The sequence below is a fragment of the Spermophilus citellus genome (assembly GCF_964194105.1).
Source record: "Spermophilus citellus genome assembly, chromosome: 9".
Taxonomy (NCBI): Eukaryota; Metazoa; Chordata; class Mammalia; order Rodentia; family Sciuridae; genus Spermophilus; species Spermophilus citellus.
Genome location: NC_138191.1, coordinates 2,731,446 through 2,754,310, shown reverse-complemented (window position 1 = coordinate 2,754,310; position 22,865 = coordinate 2,731,446). Strand labels below are relative to the sequence as shown.

The 22,865-nt window shown below is 45.3% G+C and overlaps 3 protein-coding genes across 4 annotated transcripts; 1 reads left to right on the top strand and 2 right to left on the bottom strand.

Annotated features, from left to right (window-relative positions):
- The first annotated feature begins 20 nt into the window (after nt 1-20).
- Nucleotides 21-7,958, top strand: CDC42SE1 (CDC42 small effector 1). The gene is made up of 5 exons (XM_081307100.1): nt 21-155; nt 3,184-3,503; nt 4,007-4,117; nt 5,154-5,241; nt 5,714-7,958. The coding sequence occupies exons 2-4, from the start codon at nt 3,450-3,452 to the stop codon at nt 5,226-5,228; spliced, it is 240 nt and encodes a 79-aa protein (XP_081163226.1). The 5' UTR covers nt 21-155; nt 3,184-3,449; the 3' UTR covers nt 5,229-5,241; nt 5,714-7,958.
- A 377-nt stretch (nt 7,959-8,335) lies between these two features.
- On the bottom strand, nt 8,336-11,242 carry LOC308656212 (protein MENT). 2 transcript variants are annotated; one of them, XM_081307064.1, is made up of 2 exons: nt 10,003-11,242; nt 8,336-8,548 (listed from the first exon to the last, which is right to left on the bottom strand). In XM_081307064.1, exons 1-2 carry the CDS (start codon nt 11,005-11,007, stop codon nt 8,465-8,467), a joined length of 1,089 nt encoding a protein of 362 aa, XP_081163190.1. In that variant the 5' UTR covers nt 11,008-11,242; the 3' UTR covers nt 8,336-8,464. The 2 variants fall into 2 exon arrangements, with proteins under 2 accessions (XP_081163190.1, XP_081163191.1); XM_081307065.1 differs by having other exon boundaries at nt 8,418-8,556; nt 10,009-11,242.
- A 579-nt stretch (nt 11,243-11,821) lies between these two features.
- Nucleotides 11,822-19,615, bottom strand: BNIPL (BCL2 interacting protein like; the record flags this gene model as incomplete). Its single annotated transcript, XM_081307070.1, has 9 exons — nt 11,822-11,931; nt 12,380-12,478; nt 12,650-12,736; nt 13,602-13,733; nt 13,899-14,001; nt 14,185-14,367; nt 18,754-18,978; nt 19,240-19,304; nt 19,488-19,615. The coding sequence occupies 9 exons, from the start codon at nt 19,613-19,615 to the stop codon at nt 11,886-11,888; spliced, it is 1,068 nt and encodes a 355-aa protein (XP_081163196.1). The 3' UTR covers nt 11,822-11,885.
- Between the last annotated feature and the right edge of the window lie 3,250 nt (nt 19,616-22,865).

Here is a 22,865-nt window from a genome sequence, read left to right as displayed (position 1 = left end):
TCGCGGCCGTTTCCGCCCTCGGCCAGCCCCACCTCTGCCGGCCCGCCCTCGGCTCCCCCACCGCGAGGAGCGAGCCCGGGAAGCCCACACGTCGGGCACCGGGCGGGAGGCCCCTTCCAGCTCTGGCTGGGCGCCCAGAGGCCCGAGGACAGAAGGTGAGACCGTGGAGCGGGGCCTGGCCGCCAGAGCAGCCTGCCAGGCCGCGGAGACGGAACGGATGCTGGGGAGGGTCGGGGTGCCGCGACGCCGGGCCGGTGGGAACCGTCCCGGTCCACCTGGGTGGGTTCGCAGCCCCGGCGCTGGGCGGTGGGAGGCAGGGGACCGCTCTGCTGGGGGAGGCGCGAAGGAGGGCGTCTCCGCGTCTCACCGACCATGGTGGGGGCGGGTCCCAGGCAGAAACGTAGCGGAGCACAGCCGCGAAGGCCTAAATCTGAGAGCCGGGCCGACTCGGAAGAGGGGTCTGAAGACCCCGGGAGCTGCCCATCCCTGCCCGGGGCTGGGAAGCCGAGGGAGAGCGTGCAGAGGTGCGGTCCTTGAGTTCACGCGCTGGGCGAGGGAGGCCGAGGGCCTAGTTCCGCTTCCCGGGAGCCTCCGCAGGACCTTTCCTGGGGAAGGGCAGGGCTGGTGCGAGGGCAGACGCCTGACACGGCCGAAATGTAGGTCCACCCCCTCCCGAGGGCCCCTCAGCAGCCCTGCAGGCTGGGGGGTCTCCTCACCGACCCGCTGCGTCCTGGGCTCAGAGCCAGAGTTGCCCACTCGGTTCTCAGTTCTTTCTGTTGCTCCAGCTGCTTCTTGTGAAGGCTTGTCAGGCCGCGGGTTGGAGGCCGCGGACCGGGAAAACCGGTTTGGGGCAACCACAGGACCAGGGAACTACCTCTGTACATCCTTCCTCCCTGGCACCTTTCTCCCTTCCCTCTTCTGCTTGCCTCTCAACAGCTTTGATGCTCTTGAGTCCTAGTGTGACCATGATGGCAGTGGTAGTGATTTAGGGGGTGTCTTTACCAGTTCAATATTTCACTCTTTGGACTCTTGTCTTTGGGGCCCCAGTTACCAGTACTACTTGGCTATTGGGATATGGTCTTATGCTGTGTAATCCTTGATCCTCCCTCTTATTTTCCCAGCCCCTTCCCTTTTTCACTGGGGGTTGAAATAGCAGTAGATTCAGGCATCTCTTCTTTCTTAGTATACCAGCTCAAGACCTCATTTTTCCTCAACCCACTGTTCTCTGGCTACTTTAAAGAGAGTGACAGCCAATGGCTCTTACTTCCTTTTCTAGCTTTGTTCCCTTCCCCCCCAGCCCAAACCACCACCACCACATTCACCCTGTCCTGTCTTCTTCACCCTCTGACACCACCCCCAATTTTCAGAGACCCTACGGAATGGAATTTCCTGGTCACTTATCATCATTGGTCATTTCATGCCAAGTCCCCCCCACACACACATTTTCCCTCCACCCCAGCTCTAGTCAGATCCCTGAAAAAGAAACAGAAAGGTCCTTGTTCCCTCCACTGCCCCTTTCCCTCCTCCTCCCCCACTCTTCTCTTCCCTCCCAGCACCATCCACCTCTGTCCACTCAGCTTTGAGCTGGGTGGGGAATGTTAAGAGTCCAGTCTCAAGTCAGAGTGTCTGGTGGTGTTGGGGGTTTCCTCTTATTCTTCATTGTTTTCTCCATTTCCCCCCAACCCTTACCACCTGCCATCACCACCAATGAGATCAGCCCTGTGACTGACTTCTCCACTGACCACTGCTCCCCTCTCAGGACTGCTGTGGTCCCATCCTGATTAACATCCTTTCCAGGGATGGGAAGGGAAGGGAGAGAAAGCCCAGACTCTTGGGTTCTTCCCTTCCCATGGCTTACTTCAGTCTTTGTGTGATGTCATCATAAGGCTGCTAAAAAACAAACTAAATTTTTAGGTCATCTAGGGTGCCAGAGCACCAGGATTCCAGGCCTAGAAAGAAAAACAATTCCTTTTCATGTTAATGTTTAATATTCATAAGTTGGACCCTTTGAGGTTTCTGAATTTTAAGACAGGGAAATGCAGTGAGAGGAAACCCAGAAGGGCTCTACCCTGCTGGCAGTAAGGAGGGGAGAAAGTTCTTCCGTGGACACCATTGCCACTGGAAAATTCCTTGTGTTGAAGCTTGGGGTGGAGGTGGTGAGGGAGGAGAGAACAGGTCACAGCATGAGGGGAGGTGGGAAGGAAGCCTGGGCCCTATAGAGTGAGGCAGAACAGAGCTGCACGACAGGACTTGTGAGGAGGGTGGGGAGGCTGGAAAATAATTCCTCATGGGATAGAAGATACTCAGCACATGTGCAGAGATGATCTGTACAAGATGTGTTTGGAGATAGGGCCAGATTGTGAGTGTGCAAACAGGTGTACATATAGGAGTATGGCAGCACCAGACAGATATAACAGTGTACACAGCCTTCAGAAAGGTTCTCAAGGTCAGGTAATAAAGGAACTGCTAAGTGGTTTCTGGGAGGGGTTGGATCTCAGTTGAGAGAAATGAGAAGGAACAAGGGCAATGAACTGAGAGAGGTAAGAAATTCCTCACAGAAGAGTCTTACTGTTTCCTAAGACCTAGGTGGTTAGTCCTCTCTTGTTCTTAAAGAAAATCTAGGTGTTCAGGGCAAGGTAAGGAAATAGGAAGGGACAAAGGGTGGAGGCCTTGTTTATGAGAACAAAAAACCACGATTTCCTCTTCAGAGTCACTTAAGTGCTCCTCCCCTTCTGCCCTAAATCCAGCGTGAAAGGAGCTAAACCATTGAGCACCCTCAAATTTTGCTCATTTCTGTCACTATTCTTTGGTCCTCTCCCATCTTTTCACTCTAAGTCTCTTTAGCCCTCTTTTTCTCCCTTGATGCAAACAACCATTGCTCCTTAACCCCTTGGTATTCTTTTGTTTTTGTTCCTTTTTCTGAGAGTCAAATGATGTTTTTGCAAAACATTAGTCTTGAATACAGAATTAGGGGGCTGGGGATATAGCTCAGTTGGTAGAGTGCTTGCCTTGCATGCACAAGGCCCTGGGTTCAATCCCTAGCACCAAACAAACAAACAAACAAAAAACAGAATTAGGGCCTATAAGGGAGAACTGAGAAGATTGGGACTTATCTGGAGTTTTCTCGAGCATCTGTGAAGGGGATTTCTTGTTAATTTTTCTTTTTGCTTTTTGCTTATCTAGAGTTCCAGATTTCAGGAAGACCTAACCTTGTACCTGCATGCCTACCCCCCTTCTCTCTGGCCCTGTTAGACTCTCCAGCTCTGGAACGCTGACCCTCACTGCTCAACCAAGGATCTTGGGGATTTTACCTTCTCTAAACACATCCAGCTGAGTAAACCCAGGGTGTTATTATACCTGGGGAGAGTAAGAAGTGGGGGGTCAAGGCACCAGAGCAAGAGCCCTCTGGGGCCTCAAGAAGAGGAGTGAAGCTGGAACCATCAGGGAATATGAGTGAATTTTGGCACAAACTGGGCTGCTGCGTGGTAGAGAAACCCCAGCCGGTGAGTTTCCCAACACCCCCACCCCAAAAAACTTAGTTACCTTATGCTGTGAAGTGGATATACCATCTAGGATCTACCTTCTAAAAAGCACACTTCTTGCCTCTCTGTCAGGAAAGTTTCTAGGCCAGGCAGATGTATACACACAATAAAAGGGACCACATGATGGTAGAAATGAATGTCCTAGCTATCACTTCCTGTTCCTGTCCATTCTCAGTTGGGCAGGGGTTGTAGGTTGAGCTGAATACCTGTCAGCTTTTCCCCATTGTTTCCTCATCAGCCAGGATATGACTTTGACATATCCTTTTTTTTGAACATTCACTCTGCAGGCCACTGCCCTCCCCGCTTTGGTCTGTGTGGTCTCTTGTTATTCCACCTTTGTCTTTCATTCCCTAGTGATTTCCCTGTCATAATGCTACTTCTGGCCATTGGCTCCTCCCTTAGTCGTTTTCAAGACTCCCCTTCCTCACTGACTTAACACGTGACTCCTTATCATCTCTAAGCAGAAAAAGAAAAGACGACGAATCGACCGGACCATGATTGGGGAACCAATGAATTTTGTCCACCTGACTCACATTGGCTCTGGGGAGATGGGGGCTGGAGATGGACTTGCCATGGTAATGAGGGAATGATAAATGCCTGTGGACTGTAATTTTAATTGTTTTTGAAAGTTTAAGTGAGGAACAATACACTCAGTGGGGAAGCAAGAATCTGGGATTCTAGTCCTGGTCACCAGCTGTGGAAATCTAAGATCTGGCATTTCAGATCTCTTGGCCTAGGTGACCTCATCTTTATAATTAGCATGTTCTTCATTGGGGTGGGGGATATATGACTTAATAATTAGAGGACTTCTTCAAAAAATATAACCCTGGCCTGGGGTTATATAGCTCAGTGGCAGAGTGCCTTCCTAGCATGGGTGAGGCACTGGGTTCAATTCTTAGCACTGCATATAAATAAATTTAAAAAAAAAAAAAGATCCATTGTCAACTAAAAAAATATTTTAAAAAATAAAACATAGCTCTCCCTTCTCCTGATTAAGAACTGCTGAATCAGTGCCACAGAAAGTTATATTGTGGCTGGGAGTGTTGGGGCATGGAAACGGTCCAGCATCTCTGTCCTAAATGATGTCTGTAATAGATTTCTGCTCTCATAAAAAAGAAAATTGGTCTACAGATAGTGATGAAGTCTTTTTACTGATTAGTTGAACCTCATATGGGAGAATTTTTTTGTGAGAACTTATTAGTAAGAGAGCCATTTTACTTTATCTTCATGAAGGCCAATATGAAGGGAGGGCATTGAGACTTCCCTTCTCGGAATGGTAGTTAGTTTTCACCTTTTCAGATTGATGTTGTCAAGGAGATAACAGCACTGGATAGACCTCTTACTGTGGGGTATAAACACTTAGAAGGGTGTCTCACTCACACCTTTTTTTGTTTTTTTTTGGCCGTGCTGGGGATCAAACCCAGGGTTGCTCTACCACTGAGCTTTGTCCCCAGTTCTTTTATTTTGAGACAGGGTCTCCCTAAGTTGCTTAGGGCCTTGCTAAGTTGCCCGGGCTGGCCTCAAACTTGGCGATCCCCATGCCTCAGCCTCCAGAATAGCTGGGATTACAGGTGTGTTCCACTGCACCCAGTTCACATGTGTTTTTAACAGACAGGTGCAGTTCAGGAGCAGATGAGATCCAAGGGAAACCGAGACAGGCCGTGGAGCAATTCTAGGGGCTTATAGCCCCATAGGAATGGTGAGTGATTAGAGAAATGCAACACCTCAGGCACATGCCTGCACATCCTGATACCTTGCTTCAGAACCTGATCCTGATACAAGAATGGGAACTGGGGGGAAGAGGGAGGAAGAATTAGAATGGAAGATTCAAGAATAGAGGATCATTCCAGAAAGGGGGTTGTGTAGACAGAAATAGAGGAAAGAGCCCCACTATCCTAAATAATGTCTATAATGCATTTCTGCTCTCATGATAAGGGAAATTGGTCTAGGGATGATGGAATATTTTTACCAGTTATTTGAACCTCACATGTATATGGGCGAGTTTTCTGTGAGGGGATCTTATTAGTAAGAGAGCCGTTGTACGTCATCTTCATTGAAAGCCAACATGAAGGGAGGCAGTTCGAAGATCGCACTATGTGATGCCTTCTCTCTAAGGACTTGGTTGAGGCAAACCTTCTTTTAAAACACTTTTTGTTTGTTTTTAAATTTAGGTTCTGCCGTCTTGAAGCCCCTGCTTTGTGTCCAGCCCAGAAGAAATGCTGTCCCCACCAGATCCTTCCTAGAACACAAGGGCCCTCTTTTGCCTATCTGCCTAATAGTGCCTCAAAAGGCATGGGGGCTGGACTCCCTCTACTCCCTCTGGCCATAGCCCCTCCTGGAGATGGGGTCGAGGCAGCAGGACTGACCACATGACTACGGTTTGGCCAGAGGAGCTCAGCTGAAGCCCTGGTACTCTAGATCTGAGCTAGGAGTTCTCTGGGAATCTGGAATGAGTTCCCTTCTCCTGAATGACGTTCTAGGTGCCACTTGTTTTTAAACTCCTGACCCGCAAACTCCTTAGATTGGGTAGGTAGGTGGGATTATGCAAGCTGAAGCTGGCTTTGCTGAGAAGCTCCCTACCTTCATGCCCGTCTGTTTCCTCCTGGAGTTAACTAAAGTAGATTTCAAGCAGGGGCTTGGTGGTCACCACTGCCTGATCAAGTCCATTCTTTCTCTTCAGATTTTAGACCTTAAGCTATAGTCCCTCAATCTCTGCCAATACCAAGGTCTTTCCCTAGTTAGGGCTCTAAATCCTATGTTTCTGTAGCATTACTAGCTTCCCAGCACCATTCCCCTCCCCCCTTTTTTTTAATTATTAAAAATTTAATTTAAGACGAGTTATTTTAATTATCCCCATCTTGCTACTCCTACCTCTGCTCTTAACTTCATCCCTGTTACGAACCTTATTGTTTCCTATTGAACAAGGGTTAGGAGGTAGATGTTGACAGCATTCCATTTAAGTCTTGGGGCATCTGGCCTGCCTTCTGCCAGCCTCCCTGCTAGCCCAGGTAAGAGGAGGAAGAGAGGGGCTGGAGAGAAAGCCATAATGCAGCAAAACTAGGAGTTATATCTCAAGGTGGACTTCCTGTCCATTAAGGATAGGAGAGTGCTGAGAGCAGTTGTCTGTGTGCAGGGTCTTTCCTCAGCATGGGAGCAGGAGAGGCTCTAGAATAAGGTTCAACCAAGACACAGTCGACATTTGGAACTAGGTAATTTATTTGGAGAGCTGTTCTGTGCATTATATTTAGCAGCATTCCTGGCCTACCCTAGTTATGACAACCCCAAAATTTTATTGTCTCCAGAAATTACCAGATGTCTACTAGTGGCAAAATTACCTACAGCTGAGAATCAGTTCTGGAGTCAGGATGGTTTTCCATCTTCCACCCTTCCCTAATCTGGTTGTTTATCTTAAGTCTGAGCCTTGAATGAACTACAACCCCTTATAAAGTAGGCTCAGTAGAGCTGCACATAATTTTTTTTCACTCGGTGTATTGATTGTGCTTGCATAGGATTATGTCTGTGATGGACATGTATCATGCTTCTCCATTCTTGTTCTGTCGAAGAGGGGTTCCTGTAGTATGGAAACAGGAACAGGGTATGTTGGGATTGGAGAGGGAGGAGATAAAAGCAGCAGATATACCCTAGTTATCGTTCCCAAGTTCTAAGCTTTATTTCTGTGCCCTAGTCCTAAAACCAGACACAAGACTCAGGAAGTTTTGTCTGAAGACCAGGTCCCACTCCCCACCTGCTCAAAGCGGCTTTAGATGGGAAAGCAGTGTAGGAGCAGGGTCTTTAGGCACTTTGTTTTCTCAGGTGTTTTTTTGTTCTGACCCTTTCCTTGCAGGGTAATTAGGAAGGCCGAACAAGACTATTGAGCTCCTGCCTGCTCTAAGACAAGAAGGCTGGAGTCTCGTATTACCTCTGTAATAGGAAGCTTATTTTATGGTAGAGGGGTCAGCACTCATGGATACTCAGTGGATTGTGCTTGCATAGGATCATTTCTGTGATCCTGTAAAAACTGGTATCTACTCTGCTGATTTCACCGTCCATACAGTTTACCCCACCTACAGTGATTGATGTTTTAATTTTTTCAAATTTCATTGTACTTCCTACAGTTTTTCAGGGTCTAAGATTGGTCATAGAGATACATTCCCAGTTTACTCTGTTCTAGGCAAGTTAGTTGTTCTGAAAATAGCCCACCTTTTTGCCCTAAAGTCAGTGGCCTGAGGGTGAAGTCTAGAGATCTAAAGGGTTAACAGGATAGAGTAGGAAGGGGGCTGGCAGACTCCTGACCTCTAGACACATCCTAATATATTCTTTGGACACATCTTCTCTTTGGTGCTCTCTTGCCTTGAGCTGCCTTCCTTCTCTAAATGTATGCTACCATCACTTTAATAATAAAGTGACAGGATTGGGTTTGAGAGTCATAATTTATATTAAAAAATTGTTAGACTTTTAAAATACATTTTTCAAATAAAAAATGTAAGCAAAATAGTTGCAGAGTAATCACTACAGGTGTGTCTTGGATTAAATGATAGATGTGGCAGATGTAGATAACTCCCCTAGAGTGGCTAAGATGGGATTTTGTACCAACATTGCCTTTCTGAAGAGAGGGCCAAGTATTGAGAAGTCAAGGAGAAACCACCATCATCTTTCAAGGGCTGGACTCCTTGTTCTTCCTATTTCTTTCCTTGGCACTTGAGTTTTTTATTCCAAAGTACTTATTTAAAAACAATATTGGAAATAAGGTATCAACATTTTATCCTGGGGGACATGTGTAGAGGAAAAACAAGCCAGAGGCAATGAAGTTCAGTTTTAGGATTGAAGAGATTTATGGTCTCTTCCCTCAAGTACTTCTGTAAAAAGACACAAGACCAAACAATATTTTTTTTTTCAGTTTTGTTTTTCTGTACTAAAAATATCTAGTGGGTGCTGGGGATTGAAAGGGGAGAGGTTGAGATGCTGACACCTCCTCTTGTGGATGAAGTGGCCATTACCTCCGGTTTCTGTGTGTCTGAGTAAGGAAAAAAAAATAGAGAAAAGGGGAAATTACTACCACATCTACATTCTTTCTTTCTTTATTATTTATTATTTTTTTTGTGTGTGTTGCCCAGGCTGGCCTTACACTAGTGATCCTCCTGCCTCAGCCTCCATAGTAACTGGGATCACAGGGGTTCACCATGGTGATACACATCTTTTTTTTTTTTTTTTTTTGCAATGCTGGAGATTGAATCCAGGGCCACACACATGCCAAGCAAATGCTCATATCACTCAGCAGCACCCCAGCCCCCACATCTCTTTATTCTTTCGTTGCTTTCCTCCTTCCACAAAACCTCATTACTGCTGTCCCTCTTGATGCTTCTTTTTGTATTCTCAAAATAGTATTGAACAACTGGGCACGGTGGTGCATGCCTGTAATCCCAGCAGCTCAGGAGACTAAAGCAGGAGGGTCACAAGTTCAAGGTCAGCCTCAGCAACTTAGGCCCTAAGCATTTTAGCAAGGCCCTATCTCATGAGATGTGGCTCAATGGTTAAGTGCCCCTGGCTTCAATCTCTAGGACAGGAAAATAAATAAAATAAATATATAAAAAAATATATATATATACACACACATACATACATATATAGAAGGAGAAAGACAACAGAAACCAGAAAAATTACCAAGGATACCCTTTGTTTATTGCCTTTTTTACTTCCCTGTCATCAATAGCAACTTTGACTATTTTATCAGGTCAATCAGAACCTTTGGTAACTCTTAGAAAAGGAGGGCTGTCTTTCCTTGAGAATTCTTAAGTTGCTTAAAAGAATCCAAGAAGGACAGTTCTTTGGGATGACAGTAGTTAAGAATATGGGCACTGGTGTCAAATCTGGTTTCAGTATGGTGGCTCTGCCACACACTAGTAGTAAATTTGTTTCTTTGTAAAGTGGAGACAAAAGTTTGTGAAGACTCGGGTCAAGTGCACATAGTGAGACCTCACATTTTAGCTGTTGTTACTGTTCAACTGCATTAATTAGGTAAAAACAAATTCCTCCATGTCTGTTAACTGTGCATTAAGAAGTCTTTACCTAGGTTGGTCAATAATCATCTTATGTCCAATAAGACATGTTGCCAACAACCAATCAGCAGTTGTACAAGAAAAAAAAAAAAGATAGCCAGGCACAGTGGTGATGTACACCTGTAGTCCCAGCTACTAAGGAGGCTAAGGTGGGAGGATCACTTGAGCCCGGGAGTTTGAGACCAGCCTAGGCAACATACAGAGATCCTGCCTCAAAAACAAAAGAAATAACATGTAGAATCAAGGGTCAACAATAACATGAATAACAAGTGCATGTTACGAATCAATAACTAAACAGGTCTAAGTAACAGTTCTTACAAGCACACTGGCTGGTTTAGCAACAGGACTGGGGATATCAAGACTTTTCAGAACCACCAACAAAGATTCTGGCTTATCAACAAAACACTTACTGGTTGCATCTCTGTGAACACTGAAGAGAGGCTATTCCAAATATCCTCCAAGCCCATTCTGACTTTTTTCCAAAAAACGAGACCTGGGCTAGGTGGGGGAGGTGGAAGGGTTAGACGTCTGGTTTGGATGGGGGCCGTGGTGGTGGTGGTGGTCTGAGTGGTGCAGCTGTTGTCAGAACAAAGATCTGAGTCCAGGGGGCACTCTTCCCGAAGCCGATTGCAGGGACATTTCTGGTAGGTGCAAGGCCGATGTTCTGTACGTATTTGTCTCAGTGCTCCAACTCGAAGTCGCCCAGAAATGCCCTGCAGCTTCCCGGACCGGGTCCGGCTCATGGTGCCTGACTTGCAGTGGCAGTGCCAAGGGCCCCAGGGCATCAGCACTAGTCTTAGATCCTCAGGAGGTGGCATAGCTGTGCGCGAGGTTGACGGCCACCCGCTGGGGGTAGACCCAGCTGTTGACCACCGGCTCAGGGCCTCGGTGCTCAGTTCCCCAGTAGAACGCAAACCGGCGGTGGGTGGCAGGCTTGTGGTCATCCTGATTTCCTTCTCTTGTTTGTTGGCTGTTACCCTCCCAGTGCTGGTACCTATTGTCATAGGATCTATAGTACGAGCCTCCATGCTGGTGTTATTCTTTCTGGCATCAATCACAACCCCCTCTTCCAAAGACCCATCATCATCGTCACCAAAGCCGGTTTCAGATGACCTGCTCATGCCTGTCACCGTGGCCAGGAGCTCGGCTGCTGCCGGGCCTGCTAGACGATCTGCGGTGGCCACTGCGTCATTCTCATCCTCCAGAACTATTTTCGTCTTATGGGCAACACTGGACTGGGAGATGCCGCCAGTGTTCCGGCTGCGGGCTGGGCTCCCGAAGCTTAAGGTGACCCCCTTCGTCCCTGTCCCTGTCGGGGTAGTGGTCGGGGTCTGGTCCTGGGCCCCCGCCGCCTGGAGCCCCAGACTCAGCAGTAGGGCCCAGAACAGCACGCAGGCGGCGGGGACCATGGGGCTGGGTGGCTTGGAACTGGGAGGGAGGCAGGATGCTACCTTCTCTCCCTCTTCCTCTCTCCACCAACCCGCTGGGTCGGGTCGGGTCGTTTGAACCAAGGCGGGGCGCTCAGAGGTAGAGGCGCGCGCCACACCCCTCCCCCTTAGTCCGCTCCCACAGGGGCTCCCCTCCTGCAGCCCCAGGGCAGGGGCTGAGCTAAAAATCCTAGGGAACCTCTGCAGCAAGAACTCTGTGCCAGAACCAAAAAGGGGATTGTGATGTAAGGGGCTGGAAAAACAGTCGTTCACTTTCTCGGCGCAGACTTAAATCTTGAACGGCAGTTTATTAACCGCTAAAGGTATGAATTCACTAAGGAGGGTGAAAATACAGGTTTTGAAAGTACTGCTTCCCAACTCACTATCAGCAGACATGACTTAGAGGGAAAGAAGAGCATAGAGGCGTTCCTAAAGATTTTGTGAGCTGCACCCTGGCTCCTAGCAGGCAGGCTGGCTGTGGTCAGTTAAGCCCTTCTGGTCCATCCAACTCCTCTCCAAGATTCTAGAATACCCAAGGTGAAATGGAGGGAGTCCTTCACTTATAGAAGAGGAAAATGAGACCCAAAGAGATGATATTTGTCCAGTATTCTACAGCTAAAGATTAAAAACAAGAGCTCTTCACTTCCAATGCACTAGTAACACAGCCTTCCAAACCACAGATGAATTGAAAGCCACCCAACAGATCAGGTTCCCAACTTCAAAGTCCCACCGAAACCAGGGTCATGTTCAGGATGGCATCCCAGTGAAGATCCAGTGGTATTGGAGTTGAAGATGAGATGATTTACAAGACAGATGTTTCCAGGGTTGGGATGTAGGCAGATCACTATCTTTGTTTGATTCTAAGGCCCTTTATCCAGTACTGAGCCATGGAGATCCTGGTCCAGCCTACAGGAGATGGGCAGAGAAGCAGTCAAGGAGCAAGAGGTTGATTTAGAAAAAGGAGTCAAGTGACCTGGAAGAGCTAGAAGACTGGATGTTTAATCAAATATTAGCATCTTTTGCTCCCTAACATCCTCTTTTCCACTTGATATAATCATACTTACTGTAGACATATTCCTTCCTTATTCCTAGGGCTGCTCTGAGTCTCCTCTAACCTCTATGCTGTAATTATTTCTTGATGCTTCTGCATTTTTTATGTATAATTTTTTCCCTTTTTTCTTGCTGAATGCAGTAGTGTCCTTAATTTCTCTGTGTGTGTGCAGTTTGCTCAGATACATCGAAACACCCGAAAGCAGGATGTTTTAGTTCCTTTATATATCCCACAAGGTGTTAAGAAAATGGGATTGGCTTTACACATCCCACCTAAACCTTCATCTTTAAGTGCAGGACTCACTGTCTGACAGCTTCAGGGATGTGGACTTGATCCAGGGAGATGAGTTGGGCCAGCTCCCCAAGGCTGTCCAAAAAGCGTATCTTTCGTGTGAACTTGGAACTGAAAAGAGAGAATATATCAAATATGTTTTGTACTGGGAGGATGGTTCTTAGAGACCCTTACAAATGGAAATGTGGTAAGTAGAGTGGTTAAGGCAAGAAAGGGCAAGATCTTTCTTAATTTTTATTTTGAAAATGGAGAGTAGGAGAATCCTTGTCCCAGACCTAGTACCTGATGAAGGGCCGAAGCAGTGCCAGAAATGCTTTCATATACCATGTGGCATGGACAACCACAAGGGCTCTCAGGTTTTTCCGAAGCCTGAAGAAGAATAAAATATTATCCCATTTCTTCTAGTTCCACCTTCAAACCCGAAGATCAGGTGGAGCTACCTTCTGTAGTGCAACCATCTTCTATAATGCAACCTCCTTGGCTAATTTCTAATATTCTCTGGCGATTGGGTATAATCCTTATTCCTTTGGCTGCAATCTCATCTCCATCCATTGTATTCAACCCTCCAGCTCCTCATTTTTAGGAAACTCTCCTTTCAGAATCTCTCAGCCTGGTCTTCTCTACCCATTTTCCTCCTGCCCATACTCTCACATAAGTTCCTCCTGCAAACTTTTCTAACCCACCCTGACCAAGCCTATTTTAAAAATTCCAAATGGAAGACCAGTAAGGAGGAAAAGAAGAAAAGGAGCAAAAAGAAAGAGAAAAGTAAGCAAAGGGAAGATGGTGAAAACTAAGGAGAAAAAGAGAACATCAGGAGGAAAAGAAACATACAAGTTAGGGAAAAGGAAGAGAAGAAAATAGACATGTGGAAAATGAAGTAAATGGCAAAAACGGGAGAAAGGGAAGAGCACCTTCTATGTGCCAGGCAATAGGCCAGATTGATTTACCTGATTTTCACAAAGGCCAAGTGGCAAAGGTATTATCATTGCCATTTTACAGAGAAGGAAACTGAAATGCTAAAGGCTTGTTCAAAATTACATAGCTAGTAAGTGGTTAAAGGTGAGACTTGAAATGGTTTCCTGACTCCAAAAGAGAGCAAGCAGAAAACAGGAGATGCATGGGAAGGGGTGTAGAGGGACAAAGAAAAGATGAAGGGACTAGATAGAAGAAAGAGTGGAAAGATGGAAGAAAAAAGAGAAGAGGGAAGTCCTTCTCTCTCATCCTAAGGACTCACCGCCTGTCCAGGGTACGGTAACACTGGCGTATCCAGCTCAGAGGTGGAACTTGGGCCCTGCTTGTGCCTCCACTCAAGTGAACAAGCAGATAATTTTCAGCTACCAGCAGCTCCAAAGTTCCCACCATATACCTGAGAAGACAGTATTGTAAGGAAGGTATGTGCTGGGTGTTTCAGAGAGTAAGAACATTAATTAGTATCGAGTCTTTAATCAGCTACTGATCTTAGATGCGGCTCTTTTACTTTTCCCTTCCTAATGTCCTCCCTGTACCCCCTCTCTCAGGCTTTCCACCTTACCTAAACAAATGTTCCATGACATAATTGTAGTTGGGGATGCTGCTTTGGGGTAGATAACAGGAAGCAAAGAGGATGACAGCATTGAGGCCATCACCATGGTAACCTGGAAATGATTAGGAAAAATTCAGGCCACAGATATGTACTGAGAGACAGTACCTCTTTTATATGGAGGGACACTGAGGGTCTCTGGGAGTTATAGGAAAGATGCTGAGACCAACAGCTAAGTCTCCAGCTTAGGTATTTCAAGAAGCTATAGTTTTATCCCTCTACTTCCTCTAGCCATTACCTCCATGAGATAGGACTTTCTTATAGGGCTCAATGATAGTCATGTCCACTCGTCGCTCCCACTGTCCTGTTCGGAACACCCTCCAGCGATGACCATCTTCTCCAGCCACATCCCACATGCAACCCTGGCCCAGTCTTTCTGCTGCTTCACTGGCCCCCAGACTCTCTGCCAGGGGCAGCTCATCTAAAACAGAGGAGTAAGGAAGGGTCAATGTGGTGAATCTCCCCTCTTCAGTAACTTGTAACTTCCCTAGATCCGTAGAATTTACTACTCCAAACCTCTCATTCCTCAATTTTTTTCCTCTCCTTTCAGAATCCCTCAGCCTGGTCTTGACTCTTAACTCTTTAGCCCCTGAGTGTAGTTAACCCAAGCCCTTCCTGGTCTCTTTTTCATTATCCTCACCTATTCACTAGAGATGGCCTTGGGGTGAACTTGCACTCTGGCAGGTCTGTGGCTCTTACTAGTATCAGGTTTGTATACCCCTCCCATATTCTCTTTCTTCCCTACCTTCCCCAGAACTGGGATTGAACCCAGGGGTACTCTACCATTAATACCATTAAGCCATATCTGTGCCCCCCACCCTTTTTTTTAGGTACTGGGGATTGAACCCAGGGGCACTTAACCACTGAGCCACATTCCCAGCCCTATTTTGTATTTTATTTACAGACAGGGTCTCACTGAATTGCTTAGCACCTTACAGTTGTTGAGGCTAGCCTTGAACTTGCAATCCTACTGCCTCAGCCTCCCAAGATCCCTGGCCCTCTTTGAGACACGGTCTCACTAAATTGTGGAGACTGGCATCAAATTGTTACCTTCCTGCCTTAGTCACCACCATATTCTCTATTTCTTTACATGCTTCTTTCTAGGTGAACTCATCTATTTCCATGTCTTCAGTTACCATCAGCAAGATTATGACTCTCAAATTTGCCTCTTTAATGCCAACTTCCCTCCTAACTTCTGATCCATATCCCTGAATGCCTAGAGTAGACATCTCCCTTTTGTGTTTCCCTATTATTAACAAGTCAGATTCAAAACACAACTCAAAATTATTCTTTTTCTTTTTCCCATATTTCCTGGGTTTTGTTGTTGTTGTTGTTTGGGGGGGGGGGGGCAGTACCAGGGACTGAATGCCAAGCACTTAACCGCTGAGCCACATCCCCAGCCCTTTTTTGTTTTTTTATTTTAAGATAGGGTCTCACTAAGTTGCTTAGGGCCTAAGTTGCTGAGGCTGGCTTTAAACGTGTGATCCTCCTGCCTCAGCTTCCCAAGTCACTGGGATTACAGGCATGTGCCATCTCTCTAGCTGCCTGAGGAAGAAAATTGAATGTCATCTGAGATTCTTTCTTATCTATCATCTCTCAAACCAACTGGACCCCACTTCCTCTTCTATCCACTTCCATAATTTTCTTTTCTTTGGTACCAGGGATTGAACTCAGGGGCAATCAATTACTGAACCACATTCCCAGCCCTATTTTGTATTTTATTTAGAGACAAGGTCTCACTGAGTTGCTTAGTACCTTGTCATTGCTGAGGCTGGCTTTGAACTCACATTTCTCCTGCCTCAGCCTCCTGAGCCAGAGGGATTACAGGCGTGGGCCACTGTGCCCAGTCATAATTTTCTTCTGTCATCTTTTTTTTTTTTTTTTTTGGTAAAGGAGGTTGAATTCAGGGTTGCTTAACCATTAAGCCACAATTTCAGCTATTTTTATTTTTTATTTTGAGACAGATTCTTTCTAACTTGCTTAGGGCCTTGCTAAGTTGCCGGCTTTGAACTTGTGATTCTCCTGCTTCAGCCTCCCCAAGCTGCTGGGATTATAGGCCTGGGCCACTAGGCTTCTCACCTGGTCTTGGTACTACCCTCCTACCTGCTTTCCCTGTGTTTACTTCATTTTCCTCAATCCACCCTCTAAACTACTATTAGAGAAATCTTTCTTTTCTCTCTACTTTTTAATTCAAATTATAACATACTACAGGGTATCCTTCTCTTGGGACTCTTCCCCTTTTGGGAACTGTGTTTTCTTTCTATTACTCTAATAAATCCTGTTACTTTGCTCTCAAAAAATAAAAAATTATAGTATACCACATCCATCATCTGGTATGATCTTTACATGGCAATAGAAAGAGCCGTCTCAGTGCCTAGCATGTGTGAAGCACTGGGTTCAATCTTCAGCACCACATTTTTTTTTTTAAAGAGAGAGTGAGAGAGGAGAGAGAGAGAGAGAGAGAGGGGGGGGGGAGAGACAGAGAGAGAGAATTCTTAATATTTATTTTTAGTTCTCGGCGAATACAACATCTTTGTTGGTATGTGGTGCTGAGGATCGAACCCGGGCCACACGCATGCCAGGCAAGCGCCCTACCGCTTGAGCCACATCCCCAGCCCATTCAGCACCACATTTAAAAAAAAAAAAAAAAAAGAACACACTAAATAAAATAAAGCATGCTGTCCATCAGCAACAACAAAGAACTGTCTAGTCTAAAAAAAAATATTTGCAATGGTATTGCAGGTGTAGATAGATAGTATAGCACTTACATAGCATACATGAGACCCTGATTTCCCCAGCACCACAAAAAAAAAAGAAAAAAAAAGAAAAGAAACTGCATAATATTTAGCATTCCATTGTATGGATGGAACACAATTGAATTTATACTGTACTGAGGGATTTTTAGTTTGTTTCCAGTCTTTAAAGTATCATTAAAGCCAGGTAGGGTGAAACATTCCTGTAATCCCAGCTACTGGGGAGCCTGAGGCAGGAGAATGACAAGGCCAACCTTGACAACTTAGTGAGACCCTGTCTCAAAATAAAAAGGTCTGGGACTTTAGCTCAGTGGTTGAGTGCCTCTGAGTTCAATCCTCAGTACCCAAAGTCATTAAATTTGACTATAATTAAAACCTTTCAATGCTCCACATTGTCCATAATATAAAATCTAAACTCCTTAACATGGAAACAAGGACATGTATGATTGGGCCTTTACCTGCCTTACCCAGCACTATCTTTGGGTATACATTTTTGTTTCACCTCAGAGCCTTTCATCTGTAAACAGTCATGCTTCATACTTTGAATTCCATAACCTGCCATGCAATTGATTGAGCTGCTACTTCCACTTTGAATGCCCTTTCTCCAAATACCTGATAAATATCAACTTCAGTTTTTTATTATTATTATTATTATTTTTTTTTTTTAGTTGTGGATGGAGAGCATGCCTTTATTTCATTAGTTTATTTTTATGTAGTGCTGAGGATTGAACCCAGTGCACACACATGCTAGGTAAGCACTCTGCCACTGAGCTACAGCCCCAGTCCCAGTTTCAGCTCTTAACCTCAAGCTTAGAATCACCTCCTCCATGAAGTCTTTTCTAAACATCTTTAAGGCAGATGTACTTCTTTTTCTGTACTGTATGCTATGCAAATGTAGATCATATTTTTGGTACCGGGGATTGAACTCAGGGGCAATTAACCACTGAGCCATATCCCCAGCCCTTTTTATATTTTATTTAGAGTCAGGGACTCACTGAGTTGCTTAAGGCCTCACTAATTTGCTGAGGCTTCTTTGAACTCATGATCCTTTTGCCTCAGCCTCCCAAGCTGCTGGGATTACAGTGCACCACTGCATCTGGCCAGATCATAACCTTTAACTGTAATCTAGAACCCCATTCCTAGCTCAATGGTAGCATATAACAGGCACTCAATAGAACCACCTCTCTCCTCTACTCTTGACTATTTCACATCAAATCTACAAACTCTACCTTTCCCATTTGAAGAAATCAATTTTGCTACCTTTCCTTTTATCTAACATCAGTCCCATTAAATCCATCCTGAGTTTCTTTTTATACTGATTTCTACTCCTCCTCCCTCCCCGGTTCTGGGGATTGAACCCAAGGGCCCTCTATCGCTGATCAACAGCCCCAGTCCTTTTTATTTTGAAACAGGGCCTTGCTAAATTGTTGAGGCTGGCCTCAAACTTGCTATCCTCCTGCCTCGTCTCCTGAATCACTGAAATTACAGGTGTGCACCACAGTACCTATGTGCTACTTCTTCCTTCTTCCTTTTTCTTCTTCCCTTCATCCTCTTTATTTATTTATTTAAATTTTATTTACTCTGGGCTAGAAGAGTAAAAGCAGGCAGCGAGCGAGGCTAAAAGCTTCGAGCCACATATCAATTTATCAGCTCTCTCTCCCCACCATGATTTATTACCTGTGTTCCTTTTTCCCACCTCTTTCCTTCAAGTCCTTTCTTTTTTTTAAAGTTCACTAGCCACATTAAAATTGTATGCAACAGGTCTGGGACTGTAGCTCAGTGGTAGAGTGCTTGCTTTGCAGGTATGAGGCACTGGGTTTATCCTCAGCACTAGATAAAAATAAATTTAAAAAAAATAAAGCTATCTTGTCCATCTACAACTTAAAATATATATATAAAAAATGGCCAGGGGCTGGGGCTGCAGCTCAGTGGCAGAGTTCTTGCCAGCACGTGTGAGGCACTGGGTTCAATCCTCAGCACCACATAAAAATAAAGAAAGATACTGTGTGTCATCAACAACTTAAAAAAACATTTAAAAAAAATTTGTTTCCCACCTTCCCATTCAAATTCATGTCCACTGTCCAGCTGCTCTGAGTCTGAAGGTGTCTCTAATTCATCTACTTCCAGGTCTGAACTGCCATCAGAAGAGGAAGATGCAGAGGAGGTAGGAGAAGCTCCATTATCTCCAGGCCCCGCAGTAAGATTCAGCTGCAACTCTGGGGCAGAAAGTCGTTTCCGCATGAGGCGCTGGCCACACAGGGCTAAAGTATTGGGGGTACCTGGTTTTGGAGGAGAAAACAAACAAAAACAACAACAACAACAAACAAAAAAAAAAAAAACAGAGAAAGGTATGAGTCGAGGAATGCTGCTGGTGGCTGGAGTTCCTTATGTATGAGTAGTGATACGGGGTGAGTACTGAACAAGGAAGCGACCCAGGGGACATTTCGGGAAGGGGAATGAAACTATGAAGGGATAGTGGTAGCACATACCATCACTGAACTAAAATAAAAAACTTGACGCCTGTTTTCTACATCAACTACCTGGCTGTGAGTCTCTTTGAGGGTCCTCAGGATCTTCAGAAGGACCAGTCTCCTCAGGAAGCAATCTAGAAGGGAGAGTAAAAGCGGACAGAGAGCGAGGCTAAAAGCATCGAGCCACGTATCATCAGCTCTCTTTAATCAGCTATGTTCCTTTTTCCCACCTCTTTCCTTCGAGTCTGATTCTTCCTCCCTGCCCTCCATTTGTGACCACCTTTCTCTTTCACCCAGCCTTCCTCCCACTTCCTCACCTAGGGAATTCTTCATCTTGCCATTCTTCCTTCAGTTCCAATTCCTCGAGTCGCAGGGCGACTGCTTGTTCTGTTGCTTCTGCGTCTTCCCTAACCCTAAGATGGTCCCCAGAAGAAAAGATTATCATGAAGAAACCTGAAGAGTGTCTTAAGGGAGCTGGATATACAATGGAATGGAAAAACAGTTTGTGAGATAGAGGGTAGACCTTAAAAGAACTCAGTTCTTTCTGGATAAGGTGGCACACACCTATAATCCCAGCAATTCAGGAGGCTGAGGCAGGAAGATCACAAGTTTGAGGCTAAACCAGCCTCAGCATATTAATGAGATCCTGCCTTAAAATGGAAATTATAAAGGACTGGGGATGTAGCTCAGTGGGAGGGCAACCCTGAGTTCAATCCCCAATACTAAAAAGAACTCAGATTTCTTGTCTCCTATATAGATGTTTCTCCCATCTTCTCCACTTGCTAGAAGATCACCTACTTACTGCTGGGTTTAGGAGCAGAGGAAAGAGAGAATGTAAAGCTAATCTTATTCACCTGTAAAGCAGTGACTCCACCTATAATGCAAGGGTGAGAGATGACCCACATTACAATTGGCTTGAACCCAGAGACACTCCCAGCTATCCCTGGGCAGTTGGGTAAGATGGTACCTAGTCAGGCCTGCCTTTTCTCTACCATGCAGGGGAGTAGATGGGGAAAACATAGCCTAAATAGAGTCACTGGGAAGAAGGGAAGAAGGAAGAGACTTACTGGGAAGGAAAACATGGACTTAAAGACAGTTCTGGCTCAGCTTCCCTGATGGTTATTTTGGAGGGTGGGAGTTAGAAAGTAAATAACAGGCCAGTTACACTGTCATACACCTATGATCCCAGGCAGGATTATTGCATGTTTGAGGCCAGCCTGAGCAACTTAGTGAGATGCTGTCTCAAAGTAAAACTAAAAAAAAAGAACTGGGACTGTAGCTTAGTGGTAGAATGTTTGCTTAGAATGTGTTCACCTCTGGGTTCAATGCCCAATACAAAGAGAAAGAGGAAAGCCAGGCAGAGTGGTGTACGCCTGTAATCCAGCAGCTCAGGAGGTGGAGATGGAGGATTGTGAGTTCAAAGCCAGCCTCAGCAAATTAGTGAGGCACTAAGCAACTCAGTGAGACTGTCTCTAAATAAAATACAAACTAGGGCTGGGGGATGTGGCTCAGTGGTCAAGTGCCTCTTGAGTTCAATCCCCAAAAAACCCCACCCCCCCAAAAAAAAAAAGAGGGGGAAAAAACAAAGAACATGGGAAGATCTATCAGAACACAAAATACAGAACCTTCCTTTTTTAAAAAACCAGTTATAACCAGAATAGTTACTCAAGAGACTAAGGCAGAGAATCACAGGTTCAAGGCCAGTCTTGGCAACTTATCAAGACCCTCAGCAACTTAAGGAGAAACTATCTGAAAATAGAAAATAAAAAACAGGGGCTGGGGGTGGGATGGGGTTGTGGTTCAGTGGTAGAGTGCTTGCCTAGCATATATGAGACACTGGGTTCTCAGCACCACATACAAATAAATAAGCAAGTAAAGGTCCATTAATAACTAATTAAAAAGTTTTTTTTTTTTTAAAGGGGGACTACTGGGGATATAGCTCAGTTGGTAGAGTGCTTGCCTTGCATACACAGGCCCTGGGTTCAGTCCCCAGCATCACAAAAAAAGGGGGTGCTGGGGATGTAGCTCAGGTATAGAGTGTCCCTGGGTTCAATCCCTTGTTATTTTGTGGAGTTTTTTAAAGATTTTTTTTAAAAGATGGACACAATATATTTATTTTTTATGTGGTGCTGAGGATCGAACCCAGTGCCTCGCACGTGCTAGGCAAGCACTTTACCACTGAGCCACAACCCCAGCCCCCATCAATCCCTTGTTATATAAAAACAAAAAAATCCCAAAATAAACCCATAAAAAAACTCAGTTCCTTACCATATTTACATTTCTTACTTGAGATTACCCTATCCCTTTTCTGAAAGTTCTTACACAGTTCTCTTTTGGAGGAACCCCTGAAACCTGGGTAAGGGTTGGATAGGAAGGTCTCTCATTCCATTTCCAATCAAGTGAGCCAGGATCTTACTTACCTAAGATCTAATGTCTTCCTGTATAGTTCCCATCTTCACAGGTATTCCTGTCTGTTTTAAACACTTAATGTTGCGAGGGAGCTGGTTGTCCCAGCCCCTAAGACTTCTTTACCCTTTTCCGTCAGAGCTGTTGCTCTGGCCTCTGAGGAGGAGGAGGTGTAGAAGGGAGGTAACCTCATCTTCAAACAGGTTTTGCCACCTCACCTCCCAAGGAGCCGGTTTTCCCAAAAGAAAAGCCCTGCCTCCTGTGTGGGGGCGGGTTTTGGGGAGGAGAGTATGTTTTCCAGGGTGGCTAGTTTTGGGTGAGTCTAAGAAGGCAATTTGTTCTTCTTTTCAGATTGTTTTTCTAAATTTTTTTTTTTAAGAGAGAGTGAGAGAGGGAGAGAGAGAGAAAGAATTTTAATATTTATTTTTTAGTTCTCGGCGGACACAACATCTTTGTTGGTATGTGGTGCTGAGGATCGAACCCGGCCGCACACATGCCAGGCAAGCACGCTACCGCTTGAGCCACATCCCAGCCCCCTGTTTTTCTAAAAATTTTTAAAATATATTTTTTAGTTGTTGATAGACCTTTATGTATTTGCTTATTTATATGTGGTACTGGGAATCAAACCTAGTGCCTCACATGTAGGAGGCAAATGCTCTACCTCTGAGCTTCAACTCCAGCCTCTCCTTTCCAGATTCTTTTTTTTTAATCACTTTTATTGTTGTTGTTTATTTATTTATTTATTTTTTATGTGGTGATGGGGATTGAACTCAGGACCTCATGCATGCTAGGCAGGAACTTTACCACTGAGCTATCTCCCCAACCCTCCAGATTCTTTATAACCTTCTGGAAGCTGCTTTAAAAGCATGGCGTGGGGTGGGGGACAACAGTACAAAAACCATTTTGTTTGTAAGACTATATCCTTGGGCCTATTTTTCAAGGATAAGCAAAACTGGGAAGAAAGAAGTATAAGGCTGGTTCTAGGAAAAGAAACAAAGGGAAGAAAAGACTTAAGATGAGGGGAGACAGAGCTGGCTGCTCTTATTCCTTAAAGAAGACCAGAATCTGGGTGCAGTGGTGCAAACTGTAATCCCAACTGTTCAAAAGGCCAATGCAGGAGGGTCCCAAATTTGAGGTCAACTTGGGCAGCTTAGTGAGACCCTGTCTCAAAATAAAAAAATTTCGGGCTGGGGATGTGGCTCAAGCGGTAGCGCGCTCGCCTGGCATGCGTGCGGCCCGGGTTCGATCCTCAGCACCACATACCAACAAAGATGTTGTGTCCGCCGAGA